The sequence below is a fragment of the Colias eurytheme genome, chromosome 16 (assembly GCF_061535395.1).
Source record: "Colias eurytheme isolate Ceu_HAF_F1 chromosome 16, ilColEury1 Martin Lab GWU primary, whole genome shotgun sequence".
NCBI lineage: Eukaryota > Metazoa > Arthropoda > Insecta > Lepidoptera > Pieridae > Colias > Colias eurytheme.
In genome coordinates this window covers 8,615,050-8,637,615 of record NC_142995.1, presented here as the reverse complement: position 1 = coordinate 8,637,615, position 22,566 = coordinate 8,615,050, and the positions used below count along the sequence as shown (strand labels likewise).

The 22,566-nt window shown below is 32.4% G+C and overlaps 2 protein-coding genes across 2 annotated transcripts in view; one reads left to right on the top strand and one right to left on the bottom strand.

Annotated features, from left to right (window-relative positions):
• LOC149901973 (zwei Ig domain protein zig-8-like) overlaps positions 1 to 22,566 on the top strand; it is a 298,586-nt gene that overhangs the window by 180,567 nt on the left and 95,453 nt on the right. The gene's annotated exons all lie outside the window — the stretch shown is intronic.
• Positions 17,869 to 21,355, bottom strand: LOC149901975 (uncharacterized). Its single transcript, XM_090111052.1, has 2 exons — positions 21,240 to 21,355; positions 17,869 to 20,841 (listed from the first exon to the last, which is right to left on the bottom strand). The coding sequence occupies exons 1-2, from the start codon at positions 21,259 to 21,261 to the stop codon at positions 18,158 to 18,160; spliced, it is 2,706 nt and encodes a 901-aa protein (XP_089967178.1). The 5' UTR covers positions 21,262 to 21,355; the 3' UTR covers positions 17,869 to 18,157.

The following is a 22,566-nucleotide window of genomic DNA, read 5'->3' as shown; positions in this document are numbered from 1 at the left end:
CCCCTGCCTTCTCGAAAGTTCGATATCTATCCGAATAGCGCATACCCAATACAAAATTCAAAAACCTTTCGAATTATTTGACTTGAAAGAAAACACTAATAAATTGGTAAGAAACTGGCACTGCTGGCAAACTGGTTACGATCGTGTCGCAATGGCTAACAAAATTATTGTTGCATTTTCGTGCCAATAACAACCATACTAATAAAACTGCAATGCTCAATGGATTGGAAGCGTTCGGGAAACGTTTTTACATTATTTATTTGGTTTATTTTAATGATTACTACATAATTTTTATGAGTTTGGTTATACCTGTGTAAAATTGTGTGAACCTAAACAACCAATATCATAAATATTGTAAGTCATTGTACTTGACCACAACAGTGAATTTCATTATGACAAGCGATTATCACACCCCTATGATATTAAAAAATTAAACGTTTTACTTAATTCTTTATATATAAAAATGAATCGCAAAATGTGTTGGTAAGCGCATAGCTCGAGAACGGCTGAACCGATTTCGATAATTCTTTTTTTATTATATTCCTTGAAGTACGAGGATGGTTTTTATGTAGAGAAAACGTAAATATGTACCACGGGCGAAGCCGGGGCGGACGGCTAGTGAGTAATAAATAATATTATAAAGAGGAAAGTTTTGTATGTATATATGTTTGTATGTATGTATGGTTTTCACGCATAAACTTCTGGACCGATTTTGATGAAATTTGGCACAGATAATCTTTAAGCCCTGAGAAAGAACATAGGCTACCTTTTATTGCGAAATACATAATATGTACCACGGGCGAAGCCGGGGCGGACCGCTAGTGAGTAATTTTTTAGAGTAACATTTACATACAACACACGCCTACGAAAGCACCATTTTAACCTGTCAAATCCAACCATTATAAGCATAATTAAAGCTAGTACCTACAGATAACGTGATTCACCAAAATGGACCTGTCAAACCAACCGCGACCTTAACCGAAACTATACCTACTATCCGTGCTATAACTAAAAAGGTGCTTAAAAATTATTTCCCTACGAATGTACTATCTTAGAACATTCTAGCAATGCGTCGGTAGTCGTTTATTAGGGTTAATTGTGTCCCCTTCCGTGTCATAATGGTGTTTATTTGTATAGTCACGCGCTCCGTTTCCTTACTGCGCTAAATTGGCCGTAACCAACTCTTTGTTTACAGAACTTGCTTTTAAATGATTAAACACGGGAAAATGTAGTAGTGGTGACGCCATTTTGATTTTAGCGTAACGACAGTGCATATGTGAACCTGGGGTTACTATTTTCGTTAATATGTTGTTAGATATTACGAAATTTGCAGCATAAATGACCATCTTTTGATTTTCGGAACCTTAGGATCTTTTGATTTTCGGAATGATGAAAGAACGTCAAATATCACTTAAATACAATCCTGTACTGAGGAAAATGATGAAGTCACGTCAAATATCGCTAATATTATCTTTTTCCGTTCACAAAATCAATATGAGCTATTCACAGCTCTGAGTAGAGACGATGAATGGCAACGAGGTCAAAATCGCCCCAGGACAAACTCGTTAGCCTAACCTATTGATAGTGTTTGCATTTACGCCTAACGAGGCTCCATCCACTTCAAACAATGGTATACAATAACAGATAGATATGGGGTGCCATGGTTTTATATTATAGTACTTGAGGTATTACGTAGTGAGATGAAAATAGATTATGGTGTGCCATGATTTTTGTATTATAGGTACTCGTATAGTGAGAGGTACTATGCAATGGAAGATATTTATGGTAGGTATAACACATACAATCTATATAACATAAACGTAGTAGGACAATATAAAGCATTTGTGAAGGGTAGGTAATTTAACTAAGGCAAAGCTGTACAACATCACAATCAATAGGAGTGGAGTATCAATGAAAATATTACGATGAAAAATAAGTAATGTTAAAGGCATATCTGTCGTCGTCGTCGTCGTCGTCGTCGTGTCAGCCGTGGGACGTCCACTGCTGGACAAAGGCCTCCCTCAGGGTTTTCCACCACGCCCGGTCACCGGCGGCCTGCATCCAGCGGCTCCCTGCCAGGCATATCTGTAATCGTAACTAAACAAACTTCATCATTAGAAATATCTATACTTATAATATTACAAAGCTGAAGAGTTTGTTTGTTTGAACGCGCTAATCTAAACACTGGTTCTATTTGAAAGATTCTTTCGGTGTTAGATAGCCCATTTATCGAGGAAGGCTATAGGCTATATAATATCATCAAGCTAGGAACAACAAGCTGAGCATTTCGGGTAAAACCGCGGGGCACAGCTAGTTATAGATACTCGTATAGTAAGTGGTAAATATAATGTACAATGTACATAACATATGCAGTAAAATATAAAGCAAGTTTGTTTGCTAATCTCAAACTACTGGTTTGAATTGAATAAGTATAGGAAGGTAAAGCTATACAACATCACGAACAATAGGAGTGGAGCATCAATGAAAACATGTTCCTGAAAAATACTTAATGCGTTAAATGCATATTTTGAAATAAATTTTACAATACTCTATTTAAAACAAATATTATAGGTACAAGCATGATGATATGCGCTTTCTTGCTATAAGCAAATACGTAATATTTTACAATTTAAAGTAGTTTTATTGCAAAACTTATATTATTCAATAATGCACCAAGAAACAAACACACACAATCAAATTTCATACTCTTCATAGCACACAATGTCAATAGCACAACCTCAGCTTCAATGCACACATATGTTTTGGCCGCATCCTCTGACGTAACCCGAAGTTTAACTGTTCCATATGTATGTGCATCAATTGAGACATTCTCAATATTCCGCAGACACAGCATGTTGATAAAATAAAACTGGAATCTTAGTAAAACTGATTCACAATGGGCAAGCTTCCAGAGGTTTGCTAACTGTGAATAGCGCTGGTGTAGGATATTTCACTTTGTTATCGATAGGGCCGTGTTTCACCGCTTGCGGCTCCTTTGCTAATACGCAAAATGCATTTTGCGTACATATTTGCTGTGCTTTATATAGATTTATGGGCGATGGTGAATATATTTAAGCTTGCGCCAAGCCTAGCACGTTAGTTTTCTGTTTTACGTGTGAAACTGACGAGATATTTTTGCGTTCAAAACTTAATGGTTATTTTAATTCACATAATATGTGTACCTATGTTTGACACAAAAACTACAATAAATTTTAAACACCACCTACTCTTCATGCCACTTTCGCTTTCCCAAATAAAAGTGATTATAACTTATGTCATACGAAGTTACCCCGTAAAATAATTAATCGATTTCCAAAAACAACATGAATTCACACAGCACACAAAAATTTTTTTGCTTTAGAACTTTCAGCTCAATATTTTCCTATCTATCCTACCATGGCCTAGTATTATATTATCTGCATAAAACGACCGTCCAGTTATCTTATCCAGCTCGTCACTTCGGATGACTAAACTACCATAACCTCGCGTGTGCAGTTCATCGCAGTAATCGCATGCAAATTTGTGAACTTCATCCAATCTTGGTAATAGACTTGCACGATACAATAATTCTATTAATGCGACTTGCTGTTGACATTTTTATCCAGTTCCATCAGTTAATTCTACGTCTTAAAGTAGCATTATTGCCTTTGTGGAAAGAAGACAGCGCTATATATGTCGCATAGCACCATCACTTTCTCGCACTGGAAATAAAACTGCTATAAGATATCATCGTAACTCCCCTGTTCATACTAAGAGCGGTTATATAGAAAACGTTTCAAATGAAATGTATAATTTAGAAGTTGGAAAGTAATTTGCTTAGCCTTGATATTTTTGTATTAGCTGGTAGTAGTCCTGAACCTATTATTTGGAAAATGGTTTTAATATTTCGCCGTTTTCATTTATTGTAATGGCATTTACAAAGATAACATCTGCTTAATTAGACGTCTGTTTAGCTAATTTTAAGAAAATACGCTACCCTTTTAAGACGTTTCAAAGTTCTAAATGAGTTCTTAGGTATTTTTGAAACATAAACCATATTACCCTACGCCGAAACTTACTTAAGTATGTGCAATTTAATATTATACTATACCTAGATCATGCGTGTATACAGTATAACCACACTTTTTAAAGTAGTAAGTCGATGATTTTGGTACGTTTGAATCTGGCTAAAGAAGTTTTACTTCTGACACGTATGCTCAGCACACACGCTCTTTTTTTTATTATTATCACTGTACAGCTTGAATAGATATATAAATTAATGCAGACTAAACTCATAAGTCCTCTTTTTACAATAGTCAGGTAAAAAACGAAAATTAATGTTCTCTTGCTAATAGGTCATATAAAAAACAATAAACGCAAACGCTTTTGCATTTTAAAATATTAGTCAAACTATTCTATTAGTCCGGGATACATCGCCCATTTTTGCAAGTGATTACTATCAAGCTAATTTTTCGGGAGTAGCTTTATTTTGATGAGATGCCCAATAATTTCATGTACGAAACTCTCGATTGTGGTAGCTTACAGAGGTAACAAGGATAAAAATTTTTGATTTGACGGTTCTCAAATATTTATTACGCAATTTGTAGGACAATATGTCTGTTGAATTATATAAGTATTAAATAAGTGAAAATAAAAAAATCAGCTGGTTAGTAATCATTTATGATGACTTCGTTATCGATACACATTGGAAAGGGGGACTCTTTGATCAAACCATAGATTTTGTAGGACAAATATTTTTTCGAATAATTTAGATAATTATCTTGAGATTGAACAAAAAAAAACATTCAGTTAGTAATTAATATTTGAGAACCATCAAATCAAAATATTTTATCCTTGTTTCCTCTGGTAGCTACCACAATCGAGAGTTTCGTACATGAAATTATTGGGCATCTCATCAAAATAAAGCTACTCACGAAAAATTAGCTTGATAGTAATCACTTGCAAAAATGGGCGATGTATCCCGGACTATATCAATTTGCAAGCAAACTTTATTTTTGCTGTTGTTGATTTATTAAAGATAAATAAAATCAAAGGTGGTTATAGGATAGTTGTGCAATTAAAAAATGAGAATTTGGTAACAATGAAAAAGCTTTTTAGTGGTTTCATAAAATTGTAACCCGTACTTTTACGCGTTATAATTAGAATGAGATTACTGCAGTAAAAAGTATCCTATAATATCACTCTCTAGTCCCCTACAGGCGTGAAAGAAAGACAAACAAAAAAATACACATTCATATTAATAATAATAAGTAAAGATTACCTCATCAAATTGTCAAGAACGTTATTGGGTCCGGCTTTAATGAGAAAAGTTTCTCGAATAAATTAGTAGGTGGATAGCAAGTCTGCTTTTGACATGAAACCAAAATTCGATTTACAGAAACGACTGGAACACCCGGTATGGACAGGCTTGGACTCGGTAATAGATAGACATTAGACAATAGATTGAAGTTCTAAACAACAAGGACAGTAGACAATTAAATGGCTATTTATTTGAGGATTTTCCAATCTTTGGTTAGAACTTATGAGTGAATATCGTATAAACGAAGATTTCAAAAACATTATGTTCTAATATACCCTTTTTTATATTTTACAAGAGATATTTTTAAACTGTTATGTAAACGTTTATTAAACGGATAAGTGTACCATTTAAAAATTACGTTCTAATTGATCATTTTTCACATTTTATTATAGGTGACATTTTTAAATTATTTTGTAATTATTAGGTGGTTACGTTTTAAGACCAAATATTACTTTGAGTCTTGCTTTGGTATGTAGGGGAGCAATTCAGGATTTTTAAAGTAAAAAATAATTCAGGATTTTTCAAGGAAAAATTAAGAACGTCATGGAAAAATAGGCGGCATTTCCATAAACATGGAATTCATTCTACTGTATTTTTTTTGAAAGAAACTCTAGGTCATCATCGCGATTTTTTCAAGTTATCCGCGGTCAAATCATAACCCCATATCTTTTTCATTATTTTTTTCATTATAAAAATGATGAATTATTTTAACAAGTATTTTTTATTTGTTATAATTGTTACATTCTATGTAAATCTGCAAAAGGCTACTTTGTGTCTTTTGGACCTAAAATATTATAATATGTACAGTAAACTAAAATGATCGTGGCAATAATTTTACAAATTAATAACTAATTATGACTATTCCATTAACTGAGAAATGATATTAAAATTCAATTTATAACAATGAATGGTGCATTGGGGTATTGGCGAATGTTGAGTTATTTCAAATAATTATATGAATAATGAATACCATTTCAGAGAACGGTTACAGAGATTCAATATGTCGTATTGAAGTAGGAATGATGAAATGCAATAATGGACAAATCAAGGAGATTTCAATTCATATGTTTTGTATTGAACTTGCGGGATTCATAGAAATGTGTCGATTCATATATTTGATATAATAATATCATTTATATTATGTGCAGATATTGCATGAATGCTATAATATTCGTGCAGATTTTGCAACATTAAATATAGCCCAAAATCCTCAATTAACAATATCTACTACTTTATTTGTGATTGTGTGCTAAATTTCATTGTAATCGGTTCAGTAGTTTTTACGTGAAAGAGTAACAAACATCCATACATCCATACATCCATACAAACTTTCGCCTTTATAATAGTATTAAGATTAAGATTAAGATTTATTGCTCTTAAACTTTACAATTAAAGTTAATCCAAATATAAATTAAAACCATAATTGGCTGTCTTATCGCTATGTAGCGATTTCTTCCAGACCACCAGACGGAGGTGAATTAATTAAAGGAGCTTTTATGAAAAGTATAAGTTGAGAAAGTCTATAATTATCCATTGTATGGATTTATCTTATTATAATAATTAATAAACTTACGAAACACCAGGTGGTCATGAACAAATTATATTATTAAGACGGCTACACGTGATCCCCGGGGCTGTATTCCAAAGTCCATTAAATCAGGCAATGTTGAAACTAGACTGCTTTAGACACAAATTAATTCTATTAAAGTTTCTTAACCGAAATGTCGAAAACTCAGAAATTATAATACTGAAACCCGGAATCCATTATTGGATGTAGCATGGCAACAACATCTAACGCAATTTGCGTAAAGTTGGATCTGCTTCTATTAATTACGGCGGAGAGATTTCAGAATGAAACTTCAGTCGAATAACAGGGTCACTGTTATAAACAACTAGCTTTCCACCCGTGGCTTCGCCCGCGCAGTCAAAGAAAAACCCGCATAGTTCCCGTTCCCGGGGGATTTCCGGGATAAAACCTATCCTATGTCCCGGGCTAAAAAGTAGCCTATGTCCTTTCTCGGGTATCAAAATATCTATAAGTATACCAAATATCATGCAAATTGGTTCAGTAGTTAAGGCGTGATTGAGTAACAGACAGACAGACAGAGTTACTTTCGCATTTATAATATTAGTATGGATTTTAGAAAAATGTACTGGGAACTCTTCAAGTCTTGGTCTCTCATAGACGCTTATAAGAAACTTTGTAAGTATCTGTTCGTTTTGCTTATTTTAGTTTAGAACTTTACAAATTTAATGTTAAGAATTTTCGTTATACTACTACTATAGCAAAAATTTGTTGATCTAAATATTATGATGCCAATATTTTGTTTATGGTACACATAAATTAAAAAAATTAGACTATTGTTAGATCAAAGCAAAACTGGGAGTTCTTTTCTTTTAAAATGTTCACTGTACAAACTCTAGATTGATATTTCATGCGAAATTGGCTTTTACGAAACTCAGATCTTAAAACAAACTTTTAAAATAGAATTAATGTCAGTAACTAAGACACTTGACCGTCACGAAAAATTCCTTTATTCGAACCGTTTACAACTGGTTATTACTTGCCCCAGTTAAATAATTGGGCTCTGGAATTACAGCTATATAAAAGTAAATTCTACCGACCTATTTACATTTATAAGTAAAGTTTTCCAACTATTTTTTATTTCGAAATTGTTGCAATCAAAACCATCGTGCTGGTTTGTTCAACTTTAGCAATATTTAACAAAATATACGCAGATTACTGAATAAAAATAAATTATTTATAACACATAATTTCATAAAAAGGTCTATTTAACAATACTGATTGAAGTTGTTAATTAAGGTTATATAAAATTTTAATTAAAACATTATTTTTCTTCTCTCACCAATTTCTCTTTACATCATCTTTTAACATTTCTTAACATAGGTACTTATTCCCTCCAGTAAAAGTAATAAAAACATTTCAGTGACAATATAAAGTTGTGCCGTAAAATAAACTTGTGTTGTTGCAGCCCTATCAAGTTTTCTGCACTAAACATCAAATATGCAACACGGACTCATAATGTATCTTCTAAAAGCATCAGCTTGATGCAAAGATACCCTTAAATTAGGCAACTGCGTAACTAACTTAGGCTCTTTACAAAACTTCCATTTTGACTGAAGTTTCATCGAGTTTTCCTTTTCATCGTAACCTTGCGAAACGCGATTTATTCAATTCATATTAGGGCTGCTACAAAGGAATAACTTTGTAGTTTTTTTGTGTATTGACTTATAAAAAGTTATTTTCTTGATATATTATGCTTGTTATTAAAGCAAGAAATACAAGATCTTGTATAGGTATTGTTACAGAATGGTGGAGATATGTGTTTGAATATAATAAATAATTTTTATTATTATGAGCATAATATTATAATGCTCTAGGTATGCATTTCATACCTACAGAATTGAAGAAGAACGCAAAATTAAATAAAGACTTACGTATTTACAATTTGTCTGCGACAGCTTGTTCGAGAAAAAAAACTTTAAACTTTGAATTCGAAATATAAACATTCCTAACCTAATTTTTAAGAAAACTTTTACTATTAGGTCACAAAGGGTAAATTCTGCGTTGTCCCAGTACTTACCGTGCAATTTTATAGTACTCACTTAAAATCAAACACAAGTAATATTAATTTTATATTGTTAGGTAGTTGCAAAGTAACGCCCTAATCAACCATCTTTATAACAAGCTGTTAACGTAATTCAAAAGTTTAATGAACAAAGACAGGCGCTCTAATTTATAGCAAATGTTTATGCCTTGCCTGTTCGTGGAATTTTATGATGATTAGATTATCCCCTATATTTAGTTTGGTTGTGAAGATGTTTGCTGTTCTCCTAACTGTTATAGAATTTGGCTAATGTTTTGTAATGAGATAGACTGTTAGGTGTAACATAACACATAAGATATGATAAAATTAGTCATTATAATTATAATTTTAACAAAAATCTACCCAAATATCAAATTTGAGGAAAGTCTTCACACGTTTTATAAAAAGCAAGCCAGATAATACGTCGGAATCTTATACAATCTTCAGGAATGTATAATTTAACATTCCATAAAAAGGTGTCGTTTATTTTATATTTTTTATTTTGATAACATCAAGAAGCTTTTGCCCCTTTTCAACGTATCATTTTAGAAAGTATTCCTCTATATCTAGAATATAAGAACTCTCTATCCATTTAAGATTCAATGAAAGTCAGTTCTGAAAATATAGACTAAGTTTATCTCATATAGGTTTAGCATGAATTCCTGAAAACACAGCACACTTCAAAAAAAGAAATGATAAAATTTAGAATGATGTAGAGGTATATAATTAATAAATAATTGTTTAAATCCATAATTTCTGCCGTAAGCTTGATCAAAACTGTTACAAGGATTAACGAACACCCTTTCATATTTATAATGTCAGAAAAGATGTCAAAACTTAACACATAACAGCGCCATTGTAAAATTAATTAATACCATATCCTTCAAGCTGGCTATTAATAAGCCATGCTAGTCTTTGTGAATCCTATTATCTCCCCTATATTATATTAATAAAGGGAGTAATCGCATACAATCTTGGGAAATTTTAATTAATAGTGTTCAGCCGTTTAAAAGGTAAGTCAAACACATAGTTTTGTGACAGTTTCAATATGAAAAGATAATTAATTTGGATATTGTATATACCGTAAAATACCTATGAATTGTCACATAGCTAGATAGAGCCTTATACATTAGCTTCATACTCTCTATAAATAAGCGAAAGTCTTGTCAATATCTCTTCAGCTTTTTCACCGTTGCGTTGGAGGAGACTGACAGATATACGAACTATTTATTAATAGTTTCTGAGGCTGATTATGGCTTTAATTATTTCATGTTTTTATGTCTTATCAAAGTGAGAATTGTTTTATTATTTCTACTATTTTAATTATACATGTAATCATTTTTTATCGTGAAATAACAGTGCTTTAATAATTCGTGTCGCGCCCCCGACCTAGGTCAACGACAAAACCATTATCCAGGTTATTCCTACTTATATTTTAAATAGGTAAATAAAGCTCTATCACTTTAAATGAAATCAGTCTGTTTGTTACGCTTACACATCTGAGTGTCACTGAATCACTAAATCGATTTTAATTAAGATTTCAAACATTAAGTATTTTCAATCTCCAGAAGGGTCTGCAGTAACTGTCTGTATGTTTGCTATGCTAATACACCTAAACCAATGAATCGATTTTAATTAAAATTTCAAACATTGTACTTTTCAAATTCCACTAAAAACAAAACATCTTTACCACTAAAACAAGCGTGTGTGCCGAGCACACGTGTCAGAAGTAAAACTTCTTTGGCAAGATTCAATGATACTAAAACCGTCGCCTTACTCCATGACGTGACGGTATTACCATGACACGACCTTGAACTTTGAACTCGCCTAAAGTAGTTTCACTTCAAAAACTGCCACTACAAAATTAGGATCCGTAAAAATCGCAGCTATCAAAACAAGTAAATGCTCAAAGTCGTTTGCCAGTAATGAGAGCTGATACAGGCTTCAGTAATGGGCTCTAAATACCGGAGGACTTAGCATAATCGATTCGTGAAGGCCTTGAGACGGTATTGTATGCCAGATTGTATTTCGTACTTTTTGCACGAAAATCGCAAAGTCGCATTGTTATGATGAAGTTGGATTCGATGGTTTAGAGCAGTCTTTCTCAACCTTTTCCAAAGGCTTATGATATGGTAGGTATTTCACTAATGTTAGTAAGAAATTAAAATAATTTAAATAGATAATATTTATCAACTTAGTGCATTAATTATATTACAGTGAAACTAGCTTTTCGCACGCGGCTTAGTGCGCATTGTATAAAACCTAACAAATTATATATGTATTAAAACTTTCCTAGAGAACAATTCTATCGATTTAAATGTAACTCATCAAAAATCGTTGCGCAGTTTTAAAGATCTAAGCATACACACACAGATGTTGTGATAAACAAATAGGTACATTTGTAGCGATTACAATTTCATGCAGTCGTTCGAGAAATTTCCATACATTTATAGCGTCATCCATTTCCTTTTACCCTGAGAAGAGATAACCGAAATTGGAATTAAATTAAATATAAACTCAATAGTATCAATATAGAGTTAAAATATATTCACGTATTTGTTCCCAGACATGTAACAAGATACTAGGATCAATTAGAAGGGTTGTCATACGTGCTGATTGCTGACATGGTTGCTTCGTTCATTACAAATTCAGAACGCCTCGTCTTGTCTCGGCTATCCCCGCATGATTTAAATGAAATTTACAACTAAGAAACTCGTTAAAGTGGGGTGAAACTTTGATTTGTTTAGGTGTTAGAATTTTTATATTAATCTCTTGTTCATAGAAATAGGTGTAAGCAAACACGCACTTTATAATATTAACTAGCTATTGTCCGTAGCTTTGCCCGCGTGATTATAAATGTTCATAGCACAATAATTGATCAAAATCCATTAATATGCGATGCCTACATCATAGTGGGCAGTGGCTATCTGCATGCCAAATTTCAACGCGATCGGTCTAGTAGTTTAGACTGTGTGGAAATATCAGTAAGCTATCTCCGAAATTTAGAAATTAATATAGAGATTTCAAACCAACGAATAAAACTAATCAGTTTAATGAATTAATTATATTTGAACTATCCTGGCATTTTCGAGCCTGTCTAAAATGCCACTAAATTTCGCGGCGTAATTTCGATCGCTAAAATAATTTATTCATAGTAATATCTGGACAAATTGCAACTTAATCGTTCCAATACAGACAGACGGGAGGCCATTTTTCAATGATATGCCGCAATTTGTTTTTTACGGTAGCATTGAAGGGGAATACTCGATTTACATAACCATTATTTCACAGATATCTACGGTTTTATGTAGGCACTGTTTACATACAATGAAAATATTCGTTTGAATCAGTTGTTTGTCAATTATGTTGAACTAGCGGTCCGCCCCGGCTTCGCCTGTGGTATATATTTACGTTTTCTCTCCATAAGAACCATCCTCGTACTTCAAAGAATATAATAAAAAAAGAATTATCGAAATCGGTCCACCCGTTCACGCGTGATGCCGTGACCAAGGAAAACGGGTTTCATTTTATATAATACTAGCGGTCCGCCCCGGCTTCGCCCGTGGTACATTTTTATGTTTTCTCTCCATAAAAACCATCCTCGTACTTCAAGAAATGTAATAAAAAAAGAATTAACGAAATCGGTTCAGTTGTTCTCGAGTTATGCGCTTACCAACACATTTTGCGATTCATTTTTATATAATACTAGCGGTCCGCCCCGGCTTCGCCCGTGGTACATGTTTACGTTTTCTCTACATAAGAACCATCCTCGTCCTTCAAGGAATATAATAAAAAAAGAATTATCGAAATCGGTTCAGCCGTTCTCGAGTTATGCGCTTACCAACACATTTTGCGATTCATTTTTATATATAAGATAATATATAGATTACTAGATTTCCGCCCGCGGCTTCGCCCGCGTTTTCAAGGAAAACCCGCATATTTCCCGTTCCCATGGGATTTCCGGGATAAAACCTATCCTATGTGTTAATCCAAGTTACCCTCTATATGTGTGCTAAATTTCATTGTAATCGGTTCAGTAGATTTTACGTGAAAGAGTAACAAACATCCATACAAACTTTCGCCTTTATAATAGTAGTAGGATTGGGGAAATCTGACGAGATCCTAAACACATATAAATGAAGAATGTTACTAGGTATGCCAAATCCCTTGAAATTGTGTCTCAGTAAAGCCTGTATGTATACAAATACACTAGTTTTTGTCGTAGTCAAAAATACCAAGTAGTTTTGATTTTATACGCATTCAAAGTTTCGAAAAATATCGAGTCCCGCTAATAGTCACGTGACCGCTTGTGACGTCACGTCACAACGCACCGCGCGGCCGCGTCCCCGCGCGGTGTGTATAAAGCAAAATTACCAATCTTCTATTGGATGATACGTGTAATATTCAAGACCAAATCTAAAAAATAAAATATATATCAAACTAGATGATATGTTCAACGATTCTGTTCAATCAAAAACATAAAATATTAAAATTGACTCGATAAAAAAAAAATCACCAAGTTAGCTCTAATTTTCACACTTTTACGTTTTCTACTTGACATGGTAATAACTAATACTTATTATGATTTTTTTTTCATAAACAATTATATTAAAACATTTGCAAGATATTTGTCAGATCATTTTGTGTAATTACTTTTAGTTTTGGTTTTATTTTTGGCGCTCTTTTTTTCTCGAGATAAACGTTTGGTTTTGTCACGATAAAAGTGGTTTATCGCAGATAAAACCAAAACTAAAAGTAATTACTCAAAATGCTCTGACGAATATCTTGCAAATGTTTTAATATAATTGTTTATGAAAAAAAAATCATAATAAGTATTACCATGTCAAGTAGAAAACGTAAAAGTGTGAAAATTAGAGCTAACTTGGTGATTTTTTTTTATCGAGTCAATTTTAATATTTTATGTTTTTGATTGAACAGAATCGTTGAACATATCATCTAGTTTGTTATATATTTTATTTTTTAGATTTGGTCTTGAATATTACACGTATCATCTAACACCTTGGCCACGGACACCGGCGGCGCGACCGACGGCGCGACGGGCGGCGCGGCAATTCGCGCGGCGCGGTAAGCATGCCACGGGCAGTTGCGTTCGCCGCCGCGACCAGTGTAGACGAGGAGACGAGATGGCTTTATCAATGTTAGCTCGACTCGTTGTTTGGAGAGTAGCAGCTTTTTTGCTCAAGATTTAATGTTTGGGAGATACAGTGGAGTACACGAATTAAATAGAAATCGTGTTACAGACGGAGAATTCCACCAAAAATATGAAAAATATAGGCATGATGAAAAATTATGTTGCGGGTGGCTAGACTTCCCAATAGCTGGTCTAGCTAGAATTTCTGCAATAAAAGCTTCCGTCTCCATTTTCGCGAAAAAAAAAACAAACTATTTTAAATTAAGTTCGCTCCGGGAGTAGTCGCCGCGTCTGCCGCTCGACTCCGTGGCCTGCGCCGTAATAACTCATACATTTGTTTCGATCGCCAGTCGTGCCGCGCGATTCGCTCGGGGAAATTCGCCGGTCGTCTCGCTGGTCGCCGCTGCGCGTGGCATGCCCAGTACATTTCCATACATTTGATTCATTCGCAAGACGCGCCGCCAGTCGCGCCGCGCGAATTTTCGCTATAGCGAATTGTCCGTGGCCAGCACGTAGAAGATTGGTAATTTTGCTTTATACGCACCCTAGTATCAAGTCGGCAGCGCTGTAGTAGGTGTTATAGCTTGCGCAGTATTTTGATGGGTTTTCGTCCGCGAATTTCGTTAATAGTCCAATAATAGTAATTATTATTCGTTTAATAAAATAACAGTCATGCCAAAGTTTCATCTTTATTTAATAGTTTCTCAAAATATTCTATACGATTGCGTTTTTGCACTGCTGATCTCTGAGGTTTATCTTCATTTTCCTGTTGACATTTGAATTTGTGTGGAACTATACCCTGTTTTTGTTTAATTCTTCCCCCGACCAACTTATATTTTAGTATAGTTCTCCATATCATTCTCAACTTAAAACAAGAAAAAATCTTACTAGCCATCTACCTATACTTAGCCCATACGAGCAGAGCAGAAGCACAGTCTAGTATAGATTAAAACTTGTATAGAAAACAAAGGATAACGCAAAACAGCTGCAATGTTCTCAAAATATTATAATATGTAGCTTACTTCCTTTGCAACTATAAAAAACAACTTATCTGGCGAATTGGTAGTTGTATTTTTACATTTAGGAACAACACATGATTTTCTGGTATTTGGATTGGACATTTTTAAAAGTATTTAATTATAATTTCGACGGCGCGGGCGCGCGATCGCTAGCGGACTGAGTGAGCCAGATTGAGCGTGTTGTGGTGTGACGTCACACCATCACCGGGCGTTTACAACTTGTTTTACTTCTAAATCGGAAAATAATTGACGTATCGAAGTAATTTTTTCACTAGTATTATTTATTTTTGACAGAGAATATGGAGTGCTAATAATCAAAATTAGTGAACATTCTCCATTCTAGAAATAAACAACAAAAAAAAAACAAAAACTAAACAACTCGTCTAAAATTATACCTATTTATTTTCATCTCGCGTAGCTTAATGAAAAAGTATAGCCTCCTGCTGATTAATAATTATTGTAGTTAAAGTATAGGTTATGTGTGTATATATTGTGCATTAAAAAATGAACTTTTTCTTTACTTTTAACTGTTATTTCGTGCACCCTTTTTGTGTAATTCATCAAAATTGACACCAATTTAAATGGAGCGAGTGGGATCCTTGTATTTCGACTAATTAAAACGCAGACTCTAAAAGTATCACTTTATTTCAACGTTTACAATAACTGCTGAAATTGGTGGTTGTAAATATAAAATAAAAATTCAGAGTTATTTACGAGAGCTCAAATAAAATAAAATTTATAAAATATAATTTATATATATATTATAAATTATATTTTATAAATTTTATTATATATTATATAAACTGAATAAAAGTTATATTACATATTATTGAATACACTTAAATTTTTATCATAATATAGAATACTAGACGTGGGAGTTGATAAGACGCGTTTTTTCCTGTTAATCACAATTTTGGTAATTCCGGGTTAAAAGTTGCCCTCATGTTGGCCTATGATCTCCCACTATCTCTTATTTGGAAATACCATTACAAACTATACAAAATAAAATAATAAAAGTAAGGAAATACTTAGATATAATATATTATGTTTCTAAGACTCACATTTCAATTGCATTGATTCCTATATTATAGACATGGAAGAAAACAAATTATGATTAGATACAAATTGAAAGTGAGACTTCCATACTATAAAAGATATTGCATTTATAAAAATATAAATAAATAATAATAAATACACTTTATTTAGCACCGAGTTAAACAGACAATATAACTAAAAGAAAAAGACAATATAATGTAAAGCCAAAAAAGCGGCCTTCGCTACTGAGCTGAGGAATATTATTTTAAACGGGGAGGTATTATACCCTGTGGAATCGACTATTTTTCTTGGTTTGACATTAGATGAGAAGCTTCAATGGGGGGCCCATGTTACCACCACCGCTGCTAAGCTCAGCTCAGCTGCATATATGCAGTTAGAAGAATAAGGCATCTCACCGATGAAGAGACGGCTAGATTGGTTTACTTTAGCTACTTTCATAGCATTATGTCCTATGGAATTCTACTATGGGGCAGGGCTGCAGATATAGAAACTATATTTATATTACAGAAAAGAGCCATACGCTCTATATATAATTTGCGTGCTCGAGACTCACTAAGAGGTCTCTTTAAGAATACTGGTATCCTTACTGTACCGTCGCAGTATATATTTAATAATATTTTATATGTACACAATAACGCTTACTTACACACAAAAGTAGGAGATAGACATTGTTATGACACAAGAAACAGAAATAAAATTGAAATGCCATTTTTCCGGCTAGCTAAAGTTAAAAATGCATTTATGGGTCAAGGTATACGCTTTTACAACAGAATTCCTCATAATATTAAAGAGTTTAGAAGTTCTAAATTTAAAACTTATATAAAAAAATGTACTAGTTCAGAGAGCCTATTACAGTATTAAGGAATATATGGACGATAAAAACCCATGGAGGGTTGTCGCGTAAAAACCACAGGACAGTTCTTTGGCATATTACTATAAATTATGATGTTACATATGTAATTTGTAAAATTAAATTGTAAAACTGACATGATTAAAAAGAGCAACTATGGAGTTTCTTGCCGATTCTTTTCCGTAGATACTGCTTTCCGAATCGGTGGTAAATATTAAAAATATGTACCTATGACGTTTCAAAAGTGCTTCTAGAAGAAGTCTAATTGAATAAATAAATGTTTGAGTTTGAGCGATAACATACTTACCTTATAAACAACTTCTCACGAAGAAGGCGCTGCGCTCCCATAGAAAATATTATAATGTACCATATAGATATATGCTACTTACAGCCCCAATCACACGATGTAAAGAATATTGTCGAGTTATCTCAAACTTATTGAATATACACAAAAGATTTCATAGAAATCGTTTGATTTCAAACCTTGTAACAGGACAATTTCACACATATAGATATTAGTATACCTAGATACCATACGTTGATAAAACGCATATATTTGCTGTGTTACCAGATAACCTCATTTCTAGCTGCCCACACAGGTTTACAGTCATTATGCATATTTTATGCAAATAATTCATATTGGATGAGCAACGCCCATATATAGAGACCGTCCTTTAGCTTTAAACCTTTCACTAAAAGGTTATATTTCATACCCCACATCGTAGATGAAATAAAGTACACCCGGTCTTAAAATTAATATATTCTGAACCAAATTAAAACGTAATAAATGAATACTAATTGAGTTGCTTTTTAATAAGAATATATAAATTCACAGTGTACATTATCATATTTTGAAAAAGACAGGGATTAATAAAAATAGCACAGAAATTATTAGGGATTTAATGTCATTAACAAACTTACAAATAACTGAAAAACAATCACTCTCAATGTCATCATATGAGTCATAAAAATGTAACATTACAGTAATTTATTTTATTGTTTGATGCATGGTATATTTTTTACAATGCAATGATTTATTTGGTTTAGTGAAACAGGAAACTAGTACGCAAATTAAATTAAGAATACATATTAATCTTGTTTTTCACTCTACAATATCAGCCCCTAATTTAAATTCATCATTCTTACAATTCTATAAATTAATACCACAAACAACTAACTCAATAGATCACTTTGAAAATCTGAGCCACTTATATCCAGAGACTGTCGCATCTGCAATCTTGATTCACCAAACGATCGAGATGAAGTACGATGTTGTTTATAAAAATATAATCCTACACCAGCACATACTAATAGAGTAAGTACTGAACACGAGATTAAAAGAGCAGTCGAAGATGAGTCAGATGAACTAATTATATCTGCTTTCGGCGTTGATTTAGATCCATTCTCAATATCTCCACATCGTATACCATGAACATTATCTTCATGGAATATTTTGTCAATTGATGTGACTTCCACCTGCCATATTGTTTTGTATGCGTTTTTTATATGCCTCACAATCTCCTTACAGGCAATAGGATTTCCTCCTATACTGATTGATTTCAATTTAGGCGTTACAGAAATTAGCTGTTCCATATCTAGCTTACTGATATGGTTATAATCTAGTATTATTTTTCGCAAATCGGTACATTCGTGAAAAATGTGCTCGTCTAACTCAGTTATATTATTTTTGGACAAATCAAGAAGTTCAGTCATATGTAGTCCATTGAGACTTCCGTAACGAATGTTGCTTAAACTATTTGCCGACATGTTTAACCGTTTGAGAATTTTCAAATTTTTAAATATACCCGGTGGCAAGGAGGAAATTTTATTATTGCTTACATCCAATAATTGTAAATAATCTAATTCCGAGAAAAATATACTATTGAATGAAGATATAGAATTATTACTGATATCTAAACTAACCAAATGTTTGAAGTAACTGAGGTTTACTGAAGATATATCGTTCGATGATAATTTTAAATTGTACAAATGTGTTAAAGAATTTGTAAATTCATTATTGAAACTTTCTATCATATTATTCGACAAGTGTAGAGACTTTAAGTTGTGGTACGTTTGAATAATCGGCACTGATATATTAGAAATCAAGTTATTAGAAAGATCTAAATATATAATATCGGATAAATTTACACTTGGAACATATCTAAGTTTATTGTTATTCAAATAAACAGCTTTAAGAGACCACAAACTGTTACTCTTCACGTCGAAATTAGTTAAATTATTGTAAGATATGTCCAAGCTATATAAATTATTTGTTCCATTAAAATTATCAGGATCTATGTCACTTATTGCATTATGGGATATGTTTATTCTTGTCACGACAGGCATTTGAACAAACGCTTGCTTTTCTATTTTAGTCAAATTAAAATTATATATGTCCAAAAATCTTAGATATTGAGCAGGACTGAATGTGTCTTTCTTTACTGGTCCCGTCAATGAATTCCCAGCAATGTTTAAATATTGCAAATTCTTTAACGGAAGTGATGATGGCTCTATAAAAACAATGTTATTCATAGAAACGTCCAACCTCTTCAATAACACTTGCTTTGAAAATAGGCCACTGGCTAGAATAGTTAGTTTGTTATTGTTTAAAAACAAATCGGTTAAATTTTGCAATGAATATCGTAAGAAATCTATCTGAGATATTTTGTTATAAGATAGATCTAAAGTCAGTAATTTGTTGTCTAAAGAAAAACTTGAATTGTCTATAGAATTGATTCTATTCACACTTAAATTTAAATGTAACAAAGAGGTCATTGAAGAGAATGCATTTTCTTCCAAGCTCGTTATACTTTGATTGTAAAAATTCAATTCTGTAACGTTTACCAAACCAGCAAAGGTAGATTTTGAAATAGAAATGCTTACATTATTACCTTTCAAATTAACATAGCTAAGAATAGTATGTTTGAATACATCATCTTGCATTTTAGTTATATTGTTATTCTCGAAATTGAGATATTGCAATTTAACATTATTAAGAAACATGACGTTTTCCAAGTCAGATCTAATTTTATTATTACTCAAGTCCACTGAATCAAGATTAAGAGCTTGAGAGAAACAATTGGATTCTATACTTTCCAGACTGTTGTAAGACATGTTAAAGTTTATAAGTTTTTGTAATCTATTGAGTTCAAAACCGTTTACTTTGATTATATTATTGTACGATAAATCCAAATATTCTAATGACAATAAATTTATAAGTGACATAGATAACGTAGATATCTTATTAAATTGTAAATAAAGTATGGACAGATTCCTCAAATTCGCAAATATATCATCACCTAAGACTTCAATTTCATTGTGATCTAAGTATAGTTCTTTTAAATTATTCATGTATTGAAAAGCCTCATTTGAAATGGTACGAATATTGTTATATGATAGATCAATGTCTCTCAGTTCAGTCTGTCTGCTCTCATATTGAATCAAAGAGTACGGAAGTATATCTTCAATTGCGTTGTGTGATAGATTCAAATGTTGTAAATTAACCAGGCTTTTGAACGCCAAATTCTTTACGTACTTCACATTATTGTAAGACAGATCCAATGACAGCGTCTTGGTGTAATACCTTAGGCATGATTCTTCTAAATATGTCCATTTGTTTCCGATTGCTTTTATTTCTCTCACTCTCGAGTCGAAGTTAGTGGCTCCAAAGAATCCAGCTGTTAGACCATTAATAAATGTATTTTGAATGATAAATGTGACGTAGGGATCTTCACAAGAAGGATTTGGTGCGCTGCCGGCGTAGTTTTCACAAATAATTGCATATTTACAACCGATGTTAACTTCCAATTTACAGGTGTTCGTAGCGTGCACAGTTTGAATACAAAGTATGGTAATACCTGAAAAAACATTTTAAAACTCAATACTCTAAGAGAACTCTCCGATAAGGGTTTTTGTTAAGTCGATAATAAATAGTTATAATCTTATTACCGTTCTTTAGAAGACTTTCTTCCATTCAATAAAAAAACAAGTTGAAATTTTTAACTTTTCTGTTAATACACATAACACATTACACCTATTTACTTAACAGTAACATGACAAAAAACCTACTATCTGAGAAAACTTAATCACATTGAAAAGAAAACAATATAACATATTCGTTAATTCGATCAAAAAAAAAATCAATAAAAAAAACCAACATAGTAGTTTAAAAAAACGTACACAATAATATAACATTCAATCTAAAAATCAAGTGAAAATGGGCGTTGATGCACGAGTATAATATTATTTTACTTACCAAGTATATATTTCAATTCCATTTTGTACACTGTTTTAAAACTATAAATACATACTGAATGTGACTACAATCATCCACTATCACAACTTACACCACCGTTCGCACTTTGCCTTCTGACAGATAAAATAATTAATAATAACAGAGGTCCGTAACTAATAAATAAACCATTATGGAAGTTATCAATATTTGTTATTCATTTAATCTGCTTGAACAAATAACCGTATTGTTTGAATAAATACCATTAATAAGGTTTTAATAGTTTAGAATAGCTTCTTTGTTTATAACGAAAATAAGAGCTAAAAAGTGTTGAAAATTTTTGTACTCGTAAAATTTTTGTACTCGTTGAAAGTAATTTCTGTACTTTATGACATTTTTTGTACTACTTCAATTTATGACATTTTGGTAATAAAGCTTTTTTTTTTATTCGCCTCTATTCTAAACGGCAAATCTCAACAAAATTGAACCAGCCGATCTTGTGTTATAATATAAGAGCCCACGACGGCCAGACTTTCCTTTCTTTCGGAAAGTTGAAAGTTTCTCTGTATATGTCTCCTATACAGATAAGAACGACTAGCGATTATCAAGTCTGGGTTGTAGTTACTTTGGCAGGAAACAGGTAGTAAGGGTGTATAAAATTGTACCTAACTTTCATTATAGTTTAAAAGCTAAATTTTATATAATATGTTACTTGGGGACCTATAAAAAGATATTACCTTAAGAGCCAGACAGTTTTCATGGTTCTTACATCTAGCCAGACACATTTAAAAAATAACTAACATATCATCAAATTCACATAACTACCTAAAAGCGTAACAAATATGAAATAACCCACTAAAAACATTAGTTAACTATAATTATTAAAAAAATAAAAGTATAATATATAAGAAATAAAGTTATTACTTATCTTTTACGGGGGCTTATGTTGATGGAATTACACGTATCTCGATGACACAATAAAAAAGTCATCGGGATACGTGTAATTCCATCAACATAAGTCTAAGTAAAAGATAAGTAATAACTTTATTTCTTATATATTATACTTTTATTTTTTTAATAATTATAGTAAACTAATGTTTTTAGTGGGTTATTTCATATTTGTTACGCTTTTAGGTAGTTATGTGAATTTGATGATATGTTAGTTATTTTTTAAATGTGTCTGGCTAGATGTAAGAACCATGAAAACTGTCTGGCTCTTAAGGTAATATTTTTTTATAGGTCCCCAAGTAACATATATAAAATTTAGCTTTTAAACTATAATGAAAGTTAGGTACTATTTTATACAACTTTACTACCTGTTTCCTGCCAAAGTAACCACAACCCAAACTTG

Excerpts from the sequence above, each read along its gene's own strand:
- LOC149901975 (XM_090111052.1), bottom strand. The coding sequence starts at position 21,261 with ATGGAATTGAAATATATACTTG. Across the intron at positions 20,842-21,239 it reads GGAATTGAAATATATACTTG|GTATTACCATACTTTGTATT; the intron begins GTAAGTAAAATA and ends ATGTTTTTTCAG.